The sequence below is a fragment of the Sinohyriopsis cumingii genome, chromosome 5 (genome assembly GCF_028554795.1).
Source record: "Sinohyriopsis cumingii isolate HCF-2022 chromosome 5, ASM2855479v2, whole genome shotgun sequence".
Classification (NCBI taxonomy): Eukaryota; Metazoa; Mollusca; class Bivalvia; order Unionida; family Unionidae; genus Sinohyriopsis; species Sinohyriopsis cumingii.
In genome coordinates this window covers 58,686,954-58,709,007 of record NC_142965.1, presented here as the reverse complement: position 1 = coordinate 58,709,007, position 22,054 = coordinate 58,686,954, and the positions used below count along the sequence as shown (strand labels likewise).

The 22,054-nt window shown below is 36.2% G+C and overlaps 1 protein-coding gene across 6 annotated transcripts in view; it reads right to left on the bottom strand.

Moving 5' to 3' along the window:
* Positions 1-17,029, bottom strand: part of LOC149799243 (ras-related protein Rab6) — a 58,169-nt gene extending 41,140 nt beyond the window's left edge. For all 6 annotated transcript variants that reach the window (XR_016421117.1, XR_016421118.1, XM_089958517.1 and 3 more), the window contains exons 1-2: positions 16,830-17,029; positions 11,261-11,319 (exon numbers count right to left, since the gene is read on the bottom strand). Coding sequence is in view for 4 of the 6 variants with exons in the window: in XM_089958517.1 (XP_089814643.1) it covers positions 11,261-11,319; positions 16,830-16,896 (126 nt within the window). In the remaining 2 variants the exon portion in view is untranslated. The remainder of the gene's footprint in view (positions 1-11,260; positions 11,320-16,829) is intronic.
* Between the last annotated feature and the right edge of the window lie 5,025 nt (positions 17,030-22,054).

Below are 22,054 nucleotides of genomic sequence, written 5' to 3'. Positions count from 1 at the left end.
AGATGCACAGAACTAAGTATACTTATTGATTTACAATTTCAAACCTGATTAAGCCCATGTGGGCCCTAACACCATTATTGTCTGCATATTTCATTCCAAACTGTGAAGTATTCAGTGTAAAAGAAAACCTTGCTCACCATTCATTTCAAGTTCTATACTACGATTCCAATATTTACAATGTCAAATCAAGCAAAGGAAAAGAATAAGAACTACAAATCTGCCTTCGATGTGGATTTAACAAGCACTGTAATTTATATGCTCATGATACCGCTCTGGTGGCTTAGTGCATCCGCCTCGGATGCAGAAGGTCATGGGTTTGATCCCCAGCCGAGTCATACCAAAGACTTACAAATATGGTACTAACAGCTGCCTCACTTGGCGCTCAGCATTAAGAGGATGGTGTTAGGACTGGTTGGCCTGGTGTCAGGATAATGTGACTGGGTGGGACATCATGCTACATGTCTGCAGCAAGATGTCACAGTGCTAGACTATAAACTGCCACACTGCAGACATCGTAGCAATATGACTGAAAAATTGTTAAAGCTATGTTAAAAAATCCAAATCCAAATCTATGCTCATGTATGCAAAGAGGTGTAACTCTAAACTCTCAACATTATAGTAATTTACTGAATTATCTGGCAGTTACTGAATAGGATGAACTATGTCACAATGTTGTGTGAGGAAAATAGATTTCCGTGTACTGTATGCAATATGGTGCTGTGTTAGTATGGAAAGTCAGTTAAGTATGCAAGTGCAGAAGATGCCAGTATTAGGGCCCCTCGTGGTCACAGTCAGGTTAGAAATCAGAAATCACAATAAAGATTTCCGTTACTGAAATCGGTAGGGAGGTACAAACAGGGAGGTATATTCAGAAAGTACAAACAGGCAGGTATATTCAGACTATAGTTTAAGACTATGGAATTGTAACATCGTTCAAAATCTATTTTTAGTAACAATCTCCACATCTGATCGTGAACAGGCATCAGTCAAACAAGGCCTTCATGCCAGGATACTTTCTGTAAAATTTGGTCAAATTTGGTTAAGTATCAATTGTTTTAAAGTTTTTCTATTTCTGGTTACAGCTACCATGACTGAGAGTGGATTGGCATGATTTGTATGATCTGAAACCCCTCTATACCAGCATACTATGATTCAAAATAAGTTAATACTGCGGAACAAATTCAATTTGTAATGTTGCCAATGCCTGATGGTGGTAATCCTGCATAATTTATAGAACTTGAAAGGTTCTGAAGTTTTGAAATGCTGAAAAACTTAACTGCTGAGAGATGACAGTCTGGTTTTTCTTTCCTAGCAATGCCACTGATATCAGACATCAAATTGACATTATTTGCAAAAACGTTCACGGTCTTCATGCCAAGATGATTTCCACCAAACTTGATTAAATTCTGTTCTATTGTTTGGAAGAAGTCATTGTTTAAATTTTTAACTTGGTTCAAGCTGATCTGGTAGTTTCTAAAAAGAAGTTTAAATGCTGAAGGATGCATAATGCACATCACAAATGGATGCAGGATTATATCATTAGCTCACTTGGCCTTATGTTTGTTGTTCTTGTTGTGGGTTTAATGCCACTTTTCAGCACATGATAAGCTAGCTGTACATGGTGTCAAGTATGACTAGTGAAGGAAGAACCCCCAACCCAGAGGAAGTTAATGGCAGGCATTCTCACATACTGAAATTTGCTGAGCCAAGACTCAGTCCCATGCAGACTGAGGCAAGATGGCTGTGATCAGTAAAGGGAAGTGGTTTCAACCACACAGCCACCTGGGACCCCTTTTGGTCTTAAGGCCAAAATGAGCTAACAGCTGCAGAATCGGTTTTAGAAAACTGGCAGTCACAGACAAGAATGACCTGGAAGCAGGGACGATTACCAATGACAGACAACAGATTGAGTAGCTTTTCTGCAAATAAGAAAGTTCAATACTGGCTGAACTCCGATTTTAACTGCCCTGAATCATCATGCAAATGTGCATGACATTAACAATTCTTAGGAATCTCTGTATAAACTGCTGCTGTACTGGTAGCAACTGTTGCCAGTACATAGATAACATCACATCAACAAGTGCACTGCTTTAGAATAATGGAGTCTGCAACAGGATTAGGTATTGATTTTTAGCCGGCTGTTAGCTTGTGCTGAAACCAGAACCAGTTCCAATATCAAGTCTATGCAATATCTACAAAAAATAAATGATTGTGACAAAGACTGATAAAATGCAAGCTCTGTTTGTAACCACGACCCTGATAAAATTATAACTCAGCTTGTAACCAAGACTCTCTTTAAATAAATTCTGTTTTTAATCAAGACTCTATAAAAATGTGAGATCTATTTGTTACCATGACTATGAATAATATAAAATGCTAAGACTCTTTAATAAGAATCTCTGCTTAAAGAACCCCAAGTTCTCGTTCAAGGCAATCTGAAAACTGGGTCCTCAGTTGTGAGTTCTGATCCAAGGCTCTTTAGACTTAAAAACTGGGTTCACAGTTTTGAGTTCTGGTTCATGGCATTTTCGACCTTAAAACTGGGTTCACAGTTTTGAGTTTATTGTGAACCTAAATTTCTATCCTTAAACTTAGCTGAGTGATATGAAGTTTCCCATATGTACCCACTTATAAGTCAAACTTTATTTACTGAAAAACTGATTGATCAAAATGTCTTTTCTGGAGGATAATTACTGTGCCCATTTTCATTCTGGGTGGAAAACTTTAATCATCTTATATATATATATTCTGGACATTTTTAAGAAGCTGGGAATATAATAAGCAGCGATGTCTGTTAATGAAAACCCAGCAGTATAAAAAAAAATACCTAACTATGCCACAAATTATTCAGCTTGTAATATTTACAAATTATTCCGCTTGCAAAAAAGAGCTTGCAGAATCATCTTAGATAATGCTGAAAACACCCTAAATGCAATGAATTATATTAAAATGTTAACAATAAGTGAATAAATATTTTTGAGAAAGGCTAGGCTTATGCCTAAAGTTTCAAATAATATGGACACATCATATCTCGATGAACTATTCTGTGCAAGAAAACAACACTCTCAACTTAAGATTCAAACAATATGGACACATATCTCAATTAACTATTTCATGCTGAAAACAACACTCCCAATTTAAGTTTCAAACAATATGGACACATCATATCTCATGAACTATTCTGTGCAAGGAAACAACACTCCAAATTTTAGGCTCAAACAATATGGACACATCATATCTCAATGAACTATTCTGTGCAATGAAAAACACTCCAAATTTTAGGCTCAAACAATATGGACACATCATATCTCAATTAACTATTTCATGCTGAAACAACACTCCCAATTTAAGATTCAAACAATATGGACCTCAATCAACTATTCTGTGCAAGAAAACAACAATCCCAATTTAAGATTCAAACAATATGGACACATATCTCAATGAACTATTCTGTGCAAGAAAACAACACTCCCAATTTAAGATTCAAACAATATGGACACATCATATTTCAATGAACTATTCTGTGCAAGAAAACAACACTCCCAATATAAGATTCAAACAATATGGACACATCATATCTCAGTTAACTATTTCAAGCTGAAAACAACACTCCTAATTTAAGTTTCAAACAATATGGACACATCATATCTCAAAGAACTATTCTGTGCAAGAAAACACTCCCAAAAAATATGGACACATCATATCTCAATGAACTATTCTGTGCAAGAAAACACTCCCAAACAAAATCGACACATCATATCTCAATGAACTATTCTATGCAAGAAAACAACACTCCCAATTTAAGGTCAGTTTCTGTTAACCACCTCACCATTCCAAAACCTGATAAAGAACTCTTTAAGAAACGTTTTCAATATTCAGGATCACTAATTTGGAACAGAATCCAAAAAGAAATTAGAAATGAGGGAAAATACAAATATAAATGCATTTAACTATAACCTAATTCAATGGAGAAAAAGTGAAACATGTTCAATTTGACAACTTAGAGTATAAATTAGCAACCTTCCACTTTGTTGTATCACCACTTCTATACTGTGTACACACAATGTGCCTAGTTCATTCAAGTTTTCTGTTCATTATGTCCATATATGGTGTGACCCTGCCATAGCACGCTTTGTTATAACACGAATTAGGATATAACATGGTCATGGTGTGGCTCTCGAAATTGCATACCCATGTATTTTTCTCATGCACGAAAAAAGTTCTTTCTTAAATGTACAAAAAAATCAGTAAAGAGTGATTACTCATTTTGGGGAAGAGACCACATATGAATAAGACAAGGTGATTGTGGCATGGCTCCTGAAATTTCTTGTACACTAAAATGTTTTTTCTTCTTAAAAGTATGAAAAATAATGTGTACAAAGTTTATTCAGGGATCCTGCAGGGCTTTGCCAACATAAACTGCGATTTTATTCCACTTATTGGCAGCAAAATAAACCATCTGGCAATTTTTTTTATTGGCAACATTGTTGGCTGTTTAGACTTGTCTATGCAATCATTGGTTTGGAGTGGAGAAATTCAGAGGCCCCACAAAAAGAAGGTGCAAACTTGATATAAAATGCACTGAAATTTATCTACTGTGACATAAACAAATTCTTTGTCCATATTGACAAACCATCTAAACAGTGCATTATTATATCGTAATCCGCTTATACTGACATCTAGCATGAGTACTGTATGTTGTGAGATATTCGCTTCTCTTTTTTTTGTTGACATTCCTGGATGTGGAGATCAACCAGACCAGGCATTATCTCATAATCTTTCATTTGATTTTTGGCCTATTGCTAGTAATTAGTATATTTACACAGACTGACATCTGTATCACTCTGCTGCCACAAACATAAAAAACAAACAACAACAAAAAAATAACCCCAAAGATCTTACTTGTCGGTCTATTCAGTTGGCTGGGAGGAACAGTTCTTACAATCGACCAAATGATGGCCAATTCCTTTTTTAAAAATATACCCAGATAAAATAATTTGCTTAAATTTCATAGAAAACAGATTACTTTTGAAACACCGATTGTTATTAAAATGTACTAAGCAAATGGAACAAAAATCAGTATCAATCATGCAATACAATTATTTGATGTTGCAGCCACAATAAATTTGTTAGGTTCTACAAAGCTGTCCTTTAGCAGTGACTTCAATAACGCATGCACCCTTCATCAAAGAAAGCCAACTACAATCTTCAATAAAAAACAAAGAACCTTTCTTCAAAGGAAGTCAGTACAAAACAAAAATAAAAGCAATGGAATCTTATGGATTGTTTCATTTTTCAACGTGACTGGAACACGTATAATGTTCTGTGAAAGTTTCCTTCTTGCAGGAAAAAAGTTTATGCTTATAAACGCTACCAATGGCAGATGAAAGCACAAACTTTTACTGAATTTGGACATACTGAAAAGTAAATGCACTTTATCGTTCATTACGTGATTGTTCTTTTTTTCTCCATGGAATTCAGACCTATATGACTTGTGACAAAATTACTGAAAATTTTATATCCGTATGTGCATATTATTACTTGTATTGTGGATTCAGTGTATGTGATGAGATTTGCAGGCGAGTACACGGTGCTGATACTCTATTCATGCTATACATTAGACATGTATATAAAAACAGTATACACATATATGTACCAATGTGTTGTTCTCTGAATAAAGTAAAATATTAAATATGTCTTCTCTGTTTTCACTACAGGCATATTTCTCATTTAATATGCATCGATTTTTAAGATGGTAACTATGCCAATGAAACATATTTTTGCACCCATATTTTTTATCACAAATATTTTCGGGTACATGCATCATCGTTTTCTTCAGCTACCTGGTTGCTTATAACATGGTTCGGTCTATAACACAGCTGGGTTCTATGGCTCCTAACTACCATGTTATAGTGGTGTCATACTGTATAAGAATAGCTTATTATCAATGTTCTCTGTGTGTGTGTGTGTATGTTTGTGTGTGTGTGTGTGTGTGTGTGTGTGTGTAACTACGTACTTTGAATGTAATATGCATAAATTAGAGGGCCAAAAGGAGGATTAATTCCTTGCAACTAATTGTGCCATTCTCTTTAGATAAAGTCATTATTATTATTATTATTATTATCTCTCCTGTTGTTAAAGATCTAATGCCTGCATGGATACATGCAACTAAATGCAATCTTTGGCAAATGACACAATGATTGTTGCATTAACCTAGAACAGTCACAATGGGACAACTGTTTTTGTGCCGTTTTTCATGATATATGTGCTGTGGCCTGTATTCGTCTACGTTATTGTGTTCACCATGCATTGGCCGTTCAGTTCATATGTGTTTCTTCATCTCCTTGTTTTGGAAACGAGAACAATTAGACATTTTCTCAGCTGTCTTGCTCCACTGCTACAACTTCCTTTGTTGTTGAACAAGCCACCATCATGTGATACTCGCCAGTCAACCCGTTTATGCTATGATGGACCCTCATTAATTGCTTTAAATGACCACTCCTTGGCTGTCTACACTGCAATGTGCTCTAGACTAAATGAACTGGGACTACATTCATCATTACTTAAATGTGAACAGAAGCGAAAACAGAAACATTGTTTCAAAGCTGGCCGGGGTAGAACAGGATGAATTCCAGTTATCTCCCTTATGCCCTTTCCGGCTCAACAATTTAAAAATTCAACCATTAGATAACCTATTCAAATCACTCTTAAATCATCAATCTTTGTGTCAACTATCCAAGAGATACCTCTGCATATTGCATTATTCAATGCCCAATCAGTAGGACCACCGGAAAAGCGCACAGAAACAGTTAATTTTATCAACAATCAGAATATCAACGTCTTTTTCCTGATAGAAACATGGCTAACAACATCAGGCGATGAGCCCACATGTGCAGATCTAACACCCACCGGTTACTTCATCAAGTCGTTCCCCCGCCACTCTCGTTGAGGTCAAATTGTTATCACAAAGAACTCCATGATCAAACGTCTTAACCACACCACAACTTTCAATTTCTACCACACATCGTCTGAACTAGTCCAAACCACACTTACACTGGAACAAATATCATTCCATTTTTTCTGCCTATACCACCCTCCTCCTAGTAGAAAAAACAAACTGACTGAATCTCTCTTTTGGAGCAGTTTCCGAATCTCCTGGAGTATGGAAATTCGATAGGTGGCAACCTGATTACTCTTGGAGATTTCAACTTTCATTTTGACTGTCCCGGAAACCCAAACACATCAAATCTCTTAGATTCCATTAATGTTTTCAACCTCAAACAGTCAGGTAACCAATCCACCCATAAACATGGTCACATTTTAGATTGGATTCTTCATAGACCTGATGATAATATTCTACGTTCCTCCCTGGTATCTCACAAACTTTCATCAGAGCACCTGTGCATTATATGCCATCTTGACGTATTAGTCCATAACGCTCCACCTTTATTTGCTAGTAAGAGAAACCTTCGTATGATAAACAGAACCAAACTAATGCATGACATCCAAGCAAACCAACTTGCCTACCTCCTACAGCAGAACAACTTAATAACTGCCTCTGTTCACTGCTTGACAAACATGCCCCAGCACCAAGTGCAGAGTATCAATTCAAAAGTGTTCTCCATGGTATAGCAGTGTTAGGGAACAGATTTGCACTGCTAAAAGAGGCCATCGTAAAGCTGAGAGGCTTTGGCTTTCCACCAGGCTCACTATTCATAAGCAAATCTAAGAAGAATGTCACAAACATAGTCCATGCAGCGAAATCAGCCCACTACACTACTAAGATCATGGAAAGTTCCAGCTGCAAAGAGCTCTTTGAGATTACTAACAAGCTAAAGTCAAGGAACAAATTTACACCACTTCCTACTACCTTCTCGACCTGCTTGCAAATGTCTTCCGTGACAAAGTAAAAACCATTAGAGATAAGCTAGACAACACAATTTAAACTGACTCATCGTCACCATACCGTTGGGATACAGAATTTCGGCGGCAACTATTAGCAGCATTTGAACCTATAGATTTAATATGTACAATCATGATGAACAGTGCACCAAAGTCATGTGCTGCTTGAGTGCTTAGATCCAGTATTGCCTTCACCAACTGATGTTATTAATACCTCTCTCTCATCTGGGGAATTCCCATTATTTTTCAAAACTGCCATTGTAAAGCCTCTGCTGAAGAAACCAACACTTGACCATAACGATTTAAAGAACTAATGCCCAGTTTCTAATCTCCCACTCATATAAAAAATCTTAGAACAGTTTGTTTAATCGCAGCTTGTATCTCATCTGAATTCAAACAGTCTTATTAGCCATGTACAATCTGCATATCGCCCTTGCCACAGTACTGAAACTACTCTTATAAAAGTAGTTAATGACAATCTCTCTGCGTTGGATAGAGGAAAGATTACAGTCCTCACCCTCCTTGATTTGTCTGCAGCATTTGACACAACAGACCATGATATATTACTTCACTGTCTGCAGCATGTATTTGGCATTCATGATACAACCATACTGTGGTTCAAGTCCTACTTGGTCAACAGGACACAAATTGTGTCTGCAAATGGAATTCACTCCAGCCCAGTTAATCTATGTTGTGGTGTTCCACAGGGTCTGTTCTTGGGCCTGTTCTCTTCACGCTATACACTCAGCTGCTCTCAAGTGTTATAGATCATCATCCAGTGTGTCACCAATTGTATGCTGATAACATCCAAATATACAAATCTAGCCACCCAACTGAAGTTGATGTTACCATCCAAGGTGTAGAGAGGTGCATTTCTGATGTGAAATCACGGATGACATGTAACAAGCTGCAGATGAATGATGATAAAGCTGAGGCCATTCTGATCACAACACAAAGACATTTCAGTCACATCCTTTACCTCAAAAAATAAACATCAGCAACACCAAATTAAATCTCCCATTGCACCAACATGTCATGAACATATGCAAGGCTGAGACGCATCAGCTCCATTTGCAAATATTTTTCAGTTGGAGCCACTAAAACACTTGTACGTTGATTAGCACTTTCAAGACTGGACCATTGTAACTCAATTCTGTCTGGTTCATCTCAATATCTACTTCAGAAACTTCAAAACACATCTGCTCGGTTCATACTTAGAGTACCACGATCAGAGCACACCTCCCCGCTGCTCTGTACCCTACACTGGCTATCCATTCGATCCAGAATCAAACACAAAATTTGTTCTCTGGGCTATGCTTCACTGATGGACCAGTCCAACATACCTATCTGACCTCACCCATCGGTACACACCAACAAAATACAGTGCAACCCCCCTATAATGCACCCCAATATAATGCAAATTCGGATATAACACGGTTGTGGCGTGGCTCCCGAAATTTGGTATATTCATTTGCACATAAAAAAATTTCTTCAAAGTACATGAAATAGTGTATACAAAATTTATTATCATTATGGGGTAGAGATCACATACGAATTTAATTTTAATATGATCGTGGCGTGGTTCCTGAAATTTTAAATACATGTACGTGTATTTTTCTCACACTTTTTTAAAAGTAAGAGAAATAGTGTGTAAAATATTTATTATCATTTTGGGGAAGAGTTCGTGTATGAATTCGAATCTAATACGATCGTGGCATAGCTTTTGAAATTTAACAATATCACCAGGTTCTTGAAGTGTTATGCCAAAATAAACACTCTCGTAAATGTTACTTATTACTGGTCTATGAGAAAAGCCGGTAGTCATCTTTGTGATTGTCTTCAAATAATTCTGCGTACAATCATTGCTCAAACAATATCAGACATATGTTTCTTTTTTAGCTGCATATACAACCAAGCAGCAGACAATGCAGTGGTTGATAAAAGATTCTCACAGTTTAATAAACGTCAAAAAACAAAAGCAGCCAATATGTTTGCTGGGCTTGACGGTGTTATTAGACACAATCAGTTGACCAGTAAATAATGTCTGCTTTTTTATAAAAGTGACCCATGACCATTGCAGGCCCACTGCACTTAGTTCTCTGGTTATTAATTTCCTTTTCTTTAAAAAAAATATTTTACTGTTAGGGAAAAGCAAGTTCACAAATGCAAGTTGTTCTCTGCACTTCGCGCAATGATTAGTATAGTAGTTTTCACATGTTTCTTTCGAGATTCACAAAATCATAAGTAAACATTATATGCAGGCTGAATGCTGAAAGCGTGTGTTGATTGCTAATTATTCTTGCTGTAGTCATTCAAACAAATAGGCGTACAAGCGTTAATTATTGGGAATTTGCAATGGATAAATATACATGGAAACACATATGAGAAAATTTTAGCAGTATGAAATTTGTACAGACACCGTTCATAGACCCTGGAACGTAATGAACCATACACATGCTGTCTTTCTTAACCTAATTTTGCTGTTAATTTTTCCCACTGAATTCAGACACATAATGATGTGTGACATAATTATTGAATAGTTTAAATATGTATGCAAATTTTGCAATGGAATTATATATAGTATGGATTAATTGCAAGCCTTGACGGTACGATATCAGACGGTAAGTAAACAGTGTTGATACTCTGTTCATGCTGTATATTAGACATTGAATTCAGACACAATGATCTGGGAAAAAAATTACTGAATATTTAAGTCTGTATGCCATTTTTCAATGGAATTAAATGCATTATAGATGCCACGATGGCATGATAGTAAATGGTATTGATACCCTATTCATCATATGCATTAGACATGAATATACGAATATGTGCCAAGAAGTTGTTCTCTGAAAACGTAAAATACTGTAAAACCCTGCATTAACGTGACCCAGATATTAATGTGATCCAATTCTTTGGACCCCAATTATCGCGTTATAGTGGGTTTCCACTGTACTTGTGCTCCTCTTCTGACAATCATGTACTCATTATTCCCACTACGAAAATGAACTCATATGGACACAAAGCCACAGTGATACCATTCAAGAGTCCTCTGAAAACTCACTTATTTTGACTGTAAGATCAAACTTAAAGACCTAATAATGTTCCCTACCTTAAATATTTTCAGCATGCTTTTTATGTTTTTTAATTTCATGGTGTTTGTTTTTTGTAATAATATTATTATATATGTTTTTTATGTTAAAGCTGTTGTCTAATGTTGTAAAGCTCTTAGAGCTTCTAAAGATTAGGTGCTATACTAAGTCCTCATTATTATTATTACTATTATTATTATCATCACAACAGGACAAATATCAATACCAACCTGATGTGTTATCACAATGGGATAAATTTCAATACCAACCTGATAGGTGTTATCAAAACTGTCATACATAAACCTTGTGATGAGGGATGTCTTCCCAACTGAAAAAAATGAAAAGTAAATTAAAATTTAATGATAGAGTCTGAATTTTCTATCTAATCAAGAATCAATACAAACACTTATTGGTCAAAGTAACGGACTTACTTCCCACAGTTTCATCCATTTCTTTGCTCCCTAAATTGCTATAGCTGATTTTTCCCAGAAGGCTGCTCTATTATCATGAAATACTGAAAAATTTATTTGTGCACACATGAATATAAGAATAGTTGAAAATAATGCATGCACCTACAACAAAGCAGTTTAGGTTCACATTAAATACAGTTTCCCTTGGATCAGGTAAACTGGTAACAATCGCTAGGATCAAGGGGTGTCCAGTAGATGTTTTCCTAAAATTCTGACAGCTTTAACCATTGGTGTGACAACTAATCTATTACATGGTTCTAATTATGTCTCTGTAACTTCTTGCTATTGTTGTCACCTTTACCACATCTTTGTGAGGCACCTTTCAGTGTTTTCAGTATTTTACCTCTGATATGCAAAAAATAGCATTAAGAGAATGATGTATGTACATGACAATTTGTACACATTTCTATGCAGTCTGCTGTGAATGTACAAATTTCATATGTAAGCAACCTGACAGGTGTCCATCGTTTACATTGATAATTATATCCAACTTTAAATCACTTCAATTTAAGTCTAGAATAGGCAAATCAGACTAACAGTACAGTGGATACTTGGGCCGATATAATTGGGTGAAAAGATACAAGACTACTATGTATAGTGATGAAAGATTTCTTTCAGGCAAAGGCCCAGGGCTGGTGACTTCAAATAAATCATAAGCTTGGATTCAAATCCCTCAAGTCTTGACTCGAATTCCACGTCCCCAAAATGCCCCTATTGATATTACGATTATGCTATCCCATCAAAATGCTCAGCCACTGGCAACAAAGGACATTCCAAACGTTTCCCCCATGTATGATTTAAGTGCTTTACTGATTATTTAATAGCCTCTGTTGCTTTATATCTTGTCTACTTGCACTGAATCTGAGGGCTATACTTCCAGTGTGTCATGCAGGGATATACATCAGTTTAATTCTAATTCTTGGTTATTGTTTGTTCAAGTCCAGAATAAGACAACAACCAATGATCAGAACTAACAATGGTTTAGCCACTGCATGAAACAAAGTATAGGCATCCAAACTATGTCAATCTCCATACAAAGCAGCAGAGAAACTTCATGCAAAGCAAAGTATTTATATCCATTTCCATACAAAGCAACAGAGAAACTTCATGCAAAGCAGAGTATTGGCATTCATTTCCATACAAAGCAGCAGAGAAACTTCATGCAAAGTATTCGCATCCATTTCCATAGAAAGGAACAGCGAAATGTCATGCAAAGCAAAGTATTGGCATCTATTTCCATACAAAGCAACAATGAAACTTCATGCAAAGCAAAGTATTGGCATCAATTCCATGCAAAGCAACAGAGAAACTTTAATGCAAAGCAAAGTATTGGTATCCATTTCCATACAAAGCAACAGCGAAACTTCATGCAAAGCAAAGTTTTGGCATCCATCTCTATACAAAGCAACAGCAAAACTTCTTGCAAAGCAAAGTATTGGCATCAATTCCATGCAAAGCAACAGAGAAACTTCATGCAAAGCAAAGTATTGGCATTCATTTCCATACAAAGCAACAGAAACTTCATGCAAAGCAAAGTATTGGCATCCATTTCCATACAAAGAAACAGCGAAACTTCATGCAAATCAAAGTATTGGCATTCATTTCCGTACAAAGCAACAGAAACTTCATGCAAAGCTTAAGTATTGGCATTCATTTCCATACAAAGTAACAGCGAAACTTCATGCAAAGCAAAGTATTGGCATTCATTTCCATACAAAGCAACTGAAACTTTATGCAAAGCAAAGTATTTGCATCCATTTCCATACAAAGCAACAGAGAAACTTCATGTAAAGCAGAGTATTGGCATTCATTTCCATGCAAAGCAACAGAGAAACTTCATGCAAAGCAAAGTATTGGCATCCATTTCCATAAAAAGCAACAGAAACTTTATGCAAAGCAAAGTATTGGCATCCATTTCCATACAAAGCAACAGAGAAACTTCATGCAAAGCAGAGTATTGGCATTCATTTCCATGCAAAGCAACAGAGAAACTTCATGCAAAGTATTGGCATCCATTTCCATACAAAGTAACAGCGAAACTTCATGCAAAGCAAAGTATTGGCATCCATTTCCATGCAAAAGTGGCTATTAATGAACTGTAAATTACTTAAATTCTCCATGGGACACAAGTGGTAATGTATCTTTTATGCTGATATATTTAATCAGCGAATGAACATGCTGATAGAATAACATAAAATCACAGAGAATCAGCAAGGGGACAGATTCCAAACTCCATGAGTCATTCACCTGTTAATTTGAAGAAGGGAAGTGGGTGTTGTCAACAATTTCATATCATTTGGCAGAAATGAGTGACTCCCAACAGCAGCTGTTTTGCATCTGCAGGAAGTACAATATGAAGGATCTGGCTGCTATAACAATGCCACTCCCACACTCGATGGCAATGAACTGAATTCGAACTTAAGTGAAGGAAATTGGTAAAAAATGTCTTTAAAAATCGCTGACACTTTACATTCTGTTTGAATATACTTTTTATATTTTATCAAGGACGATAATGGTATATGAAAAGATAAGTCTATGTCTGTCTGTAATCTGCTTACTACAAATACAACCAAAATGTCAATACTGTACATATAATGGCACCACCAAATCAATGACCGAAAAGACTATCAAATCTGATATGTTTTGAATTCCAAATGTCTTGAATGTCCTGATGTACCACACTTATGCAATCCAGAATGTCTTTGAAAGAGTTCTCAGTAATTTCAAAAGAATGTGCTAATCCAAAGTCAGTGAGTTCTTAGAAATTCTAATTACAACACAAATGTAAAGGATTGCAACAGAATGATCCTAAAACAGGAATGAATTATCTGTATATGAAATCCTTATTTATACAGATTTTCATATGACCTATAACAACTGTAAACAAGACTGACCTTGATCTCTTGCTATGTAATCAAGCCTGTTTCTAAAATATTTTGAATTAAAAAGTCACCATAGTATTTACAACTTGCAATCATGAACAAAGGTTAGGCATGGAAAGGGCCTATTTATAAATGACCATTATCTTAAAGTACAATCTGCAATTACATGGTCGTGTTTTGAAAAAACACAATTTTCAGTAATCTTCACCCCCACCCCACCCCCGTATATATGTATACATTGGATGTATACATCAAAACTCGTAGATTCCATTAATGTTTTCAACCTCAAACAGTCAGTTAACCAACCCACCCATAAACATGGTCATATTTTAGACTGGATTCTTCATAGACCTGATGATAACATTCTAGGGTCCTCCCTGGTATCTTATGACCTTGCATCAGATCACCTCTGCATTATATGCCATCTTGACGTATCAGTCCCTAACCCTCCACCTTTATCTGCTACTAAGAGAAATATCTGTATGATAAATAGAACCAAACTAATGAATGACATCCAAGCTAACCTAACAAATTGGTTACCTCCTACCGCAGAACAACTCGATAACTGTCTGCGTTCATTACTTGACAAACATGCCCCAGCTACCAAATGCAGAGTATCAATTCAAAAGTGTTCTCCATGGTATAGCAGCATTAGGGACCAGCTTCGCACTGCTAAAAGAGACTGCCGTAAAGCTGAGAGGCTCTGGCTTTCCACCATGCTCACCATTCATAAGCAAATCTATGAAGTCGCTAAGAAGAATGTCACAAATATAGTCCATGCAGCGAAATCAGCCCACTACACTACTAAGATCATGGAAAGTTCCAGCTGCAAAGAGCTCTTCGTGATTACTAACAAGCTAATGTCAAGGAACAAAACAATACCACTTCCAACTACCTTCTCTCCAGTCGACCTTCCGGGCATGTTTGCTAATTTCTTCTGTGACAAAGTACAAACCATTAGAGATAAGCTTGACACCACAATTTCAATTGACTCGTCTTCATCATACAGTTGGGATACAGAATTTGCCACTTGTTTGATAATAACATAGCGCAGAATATCCAAATATGGTCTGGGAAGAATTACGTAGAAAAGGGATCACGGCGAGAGTCTCGCGTTATCTGTCATGGTGGACACGACGATGAGGTTAGTATAACCATGCCAATTTATTTTATCGTGTAAGGGCTTAATAAATTCAAAATAAGCTAAACGTCTTTCACAACATGATTATACTTATGTAGTAGATTTCTACACTGTTTGTTTTTATGACTTTAGTGATGATAGTTTTTGCTCCATTACATGATATGGGATCAGTTCGTAGCCTCAACCACAACAAATCAAGCTGAGGCTACGACATCGTAGCTACTCGAAAATATGTAACACTGCCAATTTATATCAAGTTTGTGACCAAAATCGGCACACCATATAGCAAATTCATAACCTTTCAAACACCAGATACACAATTTTAATAGAAATGATCAACAGCTTACGAGGTATAAACTTCCAGACTGCTACTTTGTCAATTTTTTTATTTCTAGTTTTTAACTTTTGGAAAGCTACTGGCATAATATCTTGGGGTTTGTGGGGAAAAATATAAATTCATAACATATTTGTAATTGGGATATCTTCATCTATCACATGTCAAATCTAAATTTCTTTTGTTTTATTTTTTATTTCTCTCATCTAGTTGAAACATTCCATCCATCAAATGGCTCAGCCTAACTCAAAGAAACACAAGCTTGAAGACACTGACCGAGATCGTGGCAAGTTTCAGGCTGATTGGATTGAAGTCTTCCCTGGCATTACAGATGTATCCAAGTTAGGATCTTCACATGCTTTTTGTAAAATAGGCTGTAAAGGCATTACAGTTTTGGTGTCGAGCATATATGATCTGGAGGAACACTTCAGGAAAAAACTGCATGAAAAGAAATTTTGAAATGAAGGAAGCATCCATCAAAAGCTTCTTTGCTTAGCCAAACCGGGAAGATGATAGTGTTATAAGTAAAAAGAATGAAATAAAGTTTCAAAAATGTAAATAATTATGTAAATATGTGTCATAATAATTTATGTATCGCATTTGTTGTTTTACAACTGTTTATCTTATAATGTATTAATACACTTTTTTGTGTAAGGTTGTTTGGTCTTTGTAAGATTTTTGTTGGCCTCACGTACAGGTTTTCATCTCAAAGGGTTGACACGTATGGTGAGTCATTAGGCCAATGAGGGTAAGCAAACCTTAAAGACACCAAAAGACAGCGTGTAAATGTTTACAAATTGTCATGTACATGACGTCACTCTTACTTATAATTTCCGCATATCTTGGAAATTTACCCGTGAATAACAATAATAACAAACACAAAATGTTTCAAATTACACAAGCAATGCGCATGTGTGTGTTTAAGTATCTTAAAAATAGCAATACATTCTTGATAATGACAGTATCATCTGTCAAAGTGAAGGTGACAGATTCTCCGGCACAGACACTTACCACTTTGCTCTCCTAAGAAAACAAGTTTGAATTTCCTTAAAGGATTTCCAAATTCACTAGAACTCATGTTGGCCTTATACAGTTCTGGTTTGATTTCAGTTGCTAAATTTCAATCTCGTACATAAAACTGAGGAAAAAATTCTTTCACATTAATTTTAGATCGCCACGTTCGGAGCCTCTCTTCTACGTCTGAGCATGCGTAAAATAAAGCGGATAGGGAAATGCATTTGGAATACTTTGCTTTGTCTCGTTTAATCGCGTTTAACTCAAGTCTCGCGGACATTCGGGACATCTCGTCTAATTTTGCGAGACAAATTTTGACCTGAGATATATTCCTCAAGCACACCTCAGTCCCTGTATGGTTGTTTTAGCAGTTGTTGTTGTCATTATATTCGTCAGCCTCTTATTATGACGATTATTACTTCCTACCTTTAGTATATCCATCCCTGAACTAATAACGTATAATGATATTTTAAAAACTTGAACATCTATTCTGCCAAAAATTTCAAATTATGAAAATAGTAAGATTACTTTCTATCTAGGAACGAAAGTAGAAGAAAAAGCTATTTATTCTTTCTTACACCCAGGAACGGCCTAGCAAACGCGGGGCCCCCTGTCAGCACGGCATATGGAAATCAACTTTTAAACACCTTTTATATGATAGTGAACTTAAAATTTTCTTTCATCGCTTTAAAATAACTTTCTCCTCTCTATTTTTAAAAATTGTTAACGCACGGGGTCGCTATGAGCGTGGGACTCGAGTGAGCCAAATCTGTTCATTAAATCTAAGGCCAACCCTACTTACTAATATATATATATATATATATATATATATATATATATATATATATATATATATATATATATATATATATATATATATATATATATATATATATATATATATATATATATACATATATATATATACATATATATATATATATATATATATATATATATATATATATATATATATATATATATATATATATATATATATATATATATTCCATTTTGTCTTCCGAAGTGAATATAGAAAAAGAAATAAGTATTTGAAAAAAAACAAGCCAAAACACACACACACACACACACACACAAAAAAACACCCAAACAAACCAACAAGAAAAAAATAAAATAAAAACCCCACAAAAAAGCAACCCTCGGGTTGGTGGTTCTTCCCGGGTTCTTCCTCCACCAATAATGCTGGCCGCCATGCATAGCCTATCGTGTGCTGAAAAATGGCGTTAAACCCCACAACAACAACAATGTGAATATTAATATGAACTTTTTGTTCAGAACATGCATGGCCCGTTTCGAATAATGGCAATATAATCTAGCAAGGGAGATAACTACAATAATCAAGCGACAAAATAAACCTCCGACTGTACAACATAGGGTTAATAACACATAATATGGAATTTTGCCGTATGATAGAGACTTACCAATTTCAAATCGCTAGCCAAGCGATGGTCGCATATTTGCTTTTATTCGACATCAATAACATGGAACTCGGCAGCCCTTGCATTATGAAGATGATATATCTTAGTACAGTTCTTGTATGCAGACATTTTCCAATATGTCATTATAAATAGCCAGTCAAGAGCTATCCATAGAATATAATAGACCATAAACCGTGTTTAAAATCCACATATGCAAATGCACGCACACACTCAAACAAACAATATGTTTCTCTCTCTCTCTCTCTCTCTCTCTCTATATATATATATATATATATATATATATATATATAAATTCGCCATCGTTAGGGGGTGGGGTTAAAATACATTGGTTTACAAATATCGGAAGATAAACGTATAAGCAAAATGTTGTTCTTTTTGGTTATAAAAATGCATGGTGCGCCAAATCTAAAACTTTCAAAATGATCCCTATTCTATCATTCAAGTTTGCACACTTTAATATAAATTATAATTCGTGCAAAACATATATAAAAGTAGTGAAAGGGGGCGCTTTACGGACAATGGGAATTAGCATTAAAAACACCCTTGGGTCACTTTACGGACAAGGGAAATTTAACATGGAGAAAAATCGTGGGTCACTTTACGGACAAGGGAATTTAACATGGCAATAAATCGTGGGTCACTTTACGGACAAGGGGAATTGAACATGGCAATAAATCGTGGGTCACTTTACGGACAAGGGGAATTGAACATGGCAATAAATCGTGGGTCACTTTACGGACAAGGGGAATTGAACATGGGATTTTTTTTTTTTTAAAAAAAGTTTTTTAAATTTAAATTTAAATTTAAATTTAAAAAAGGGGTAGGCAATTCAAAGACTATCTCTTTTCGAGAAATATGGCTGGCCCTGAAAAGGGCCTTTGGGTTTTCTTCTTCTTCTTCTTCTTCTAATTTCTTCTTTTCCTCCACCAAGTTCTTATTTTATCTCCTACACTCTTCTTCTCTTTCTTTTTTTTCTTCTCCTCTTCTTTCTTCTCTTCCTCCTCTTCTTTCTTCTTCTTTTCATTTTCTTCTTCTTTTTCAATTTTTTCGTTCCAATTGCGTATTCTTATTCTTTCCTCTTCATCCTCCTTCTCCTCCTTGATCTCTTTCATGACACCACTAATCTTGTCCTTTGCTTTCCTTAAGTTATTAATTTCCATCTTCACACGATGGGGACTATAGGAATAATGGTCTTCAACCAGTCTTAATAGCATCTGTTCCATTATTCCTAAGTTGTCTAAAACGTCTTGCAAGGTTTGCAATTTGTCCATTTGGTTTGACGCCATCTTCTTTGTATTCTTTGCAGAATGGTTTGAACAACGAATACTGTGGGTTCTTATACGAAAAGCGCGAACGTGAAGGAAAACTTCCCCCTGAAACATAAAATGGATCTTACCTAGATGATGACCCAACATCGCGCGGACGTGAAGGAAAACATCCCCCTACTTTTTTCATATAATATAACCCTAACTATACTCTTCACATACGCTAAGAAACCCATAATTTACTATTCACACAAACTTACTTCACCATTTACAAACACTAACACACAAACACACACTTCCACTATTAATAAAGAGTTAGTGTTTATATTCACACTACTCTACCTACACACATTGGCAAATTAATAGTTATTTCTTTTCTAGAGTATTGGGTAGCCCTGAAAAGGGCTGTTTTGTTTGGAACTTCATGGACACCTGGTTAATGGTGGCACCTTCCAGGCCTGGCGCCACATACACATCTTATCCCCCAGTTACTTTTTACCTTTTGGGGGGAGAGAGCAGAGGCAGGATATGTCGCTTCAGAATCCCAATTTTCACTCTCTGGGATTCTGAAATTTTTTCTTCTCTCCTTTTCCTCCTCCTCTTCTTTATATCTTCTCTCCTCCTCTTCTTTTTTTCTTCTTTCCTCCTCTCTTATCCTTCCCTCCTCGACAATGGCTTCAGCGGCCAGTTCATTTAATATGCGCCTGGCATATTCCAGATGCACATGAAGCTCCAACAGTTTCTCAAGTCTCGTGTTCATTTTTTTGGTGTTGATCAATCAACAAGGGTAGCTGGACTGCCGAACGAGTTTCAATTTATACTGAAAGCGCGGACGTGAAGGAAAACATCCCCCTAAAAACATAAAATTCATCTTACCTAGATCACGACCAAAAAAACAACAACAACGCGCGGACCTAAAAGAAACACTCGCTCACTTTTTTATGCTACCCATCACTATTATAAAATTTTTTATGAATCACTTCAATAGACTATTTACATATGCAAAGCAATCCAATCTAACCCCAAATCTACACCTCAAACAGCCCAGGAAAAACAAACATCATTTTAATCTACTATCCACACCAACCTACTTTATCACTTACAAACACAAACACACAAACACATACCCTCACAATATCTTAATAAAGAGTTAGTGTTTATTTTCACACTACTCTACCTACACACACACACACACACACATACACACACACACACACACACACACACACACACACACACACACACATTGGCAAATTGATGGTTATTTCTTTTCTAGAGTATTGGGTAGCCCTGAAAAGGGCTGTTTTTTTGTTGTTTTTTTTGCTATGGCATTCTTTTAGTTTCTAAGAATGCGATGTCCTCTGAGGATAGACTTTCTGGCAATAGGTCTGCTTCTTCGGAAAGAGAAGAAGAATTCTTTGGTGTCGATACGACAATCGACAAAGCCTCTGTCAGCTTCAGGTTGCTGCTGTTGCTGTTGTTGCTGCTGTTGCTGCTGTCTCTGAAGTCTGTACTTCTCTGTCCATTCTTCTTTCTCCCTGTTCATTTCTTCTCTGAAGAGCTCTTCTATCAGGTCTTCAGTGATTTTTAACATTCTCACATTCTCTATTTCTTCTGGTTTCGGTATCAGACTGTGTCTGACCCTATGCAGATTCACGTAGGCTTCGTTGAGCTTAGCTAGTTTGGAGCACATCTTCTTAGGAGGATGAGTCGACAATGGATGGCTAGACTGGGAACAACCCGGTTCTTAAAGTGAAAGCGCGGACGTGAAGGAAAACATCCCCCACACGGTTTTTGAGCCGCAACGTTCATGAGAGGGATAGTAAGAAATGAAAGAGCATCAATCCAACATTCTTCTAGCTAAACATAAGACAAAGGCATTTTTTCTAAACACAACATTTTTTATTCAAAAATCACTTAACACTAAACAACAACATTTTTAACAATAATCCAACACTATAACATCAAACAATTTTTTTCAAATCACAAACATTTTTTTCTTCAAATACAATCTACTTTAAAGAAGGCTGACAACGTTGTGAATGAAATTGTGATTTCCACTGTTGGAAATCATTAGGCCATTGATGGACACTACGTTTCCTAGCTTGAGACAAAAGATAAGCATAATGGTCACAAAACCATCGATCTACTTTCACATCGTTTCTAGCAGAAGAACGAGGATCAAAATGAGTCACTAAATGTTCTAAGGAATAGCCCAGGCTGCGATGATGCAGAAAATACACACAATATTGTCCACACACCAAGGAATCTGTGCCTTGTAATTTCACGTTATTGAATCGGGTGGTTTGAGCATTTCTTCTCATAAAGTCGATGATATCGTCTTCCAAAGGGGGCAATCCGTACGAATCGAAATATTCCACACAGCCTTCTTGAGGAAAGTAGACGGCTACCCAGTGGGTTCCTGGGAGATGACTGTCGTCCGTGTTGATCACGTAAGCTTGATGGTCTTTAGGTTTGCGATGAGGGAGTTCATCTT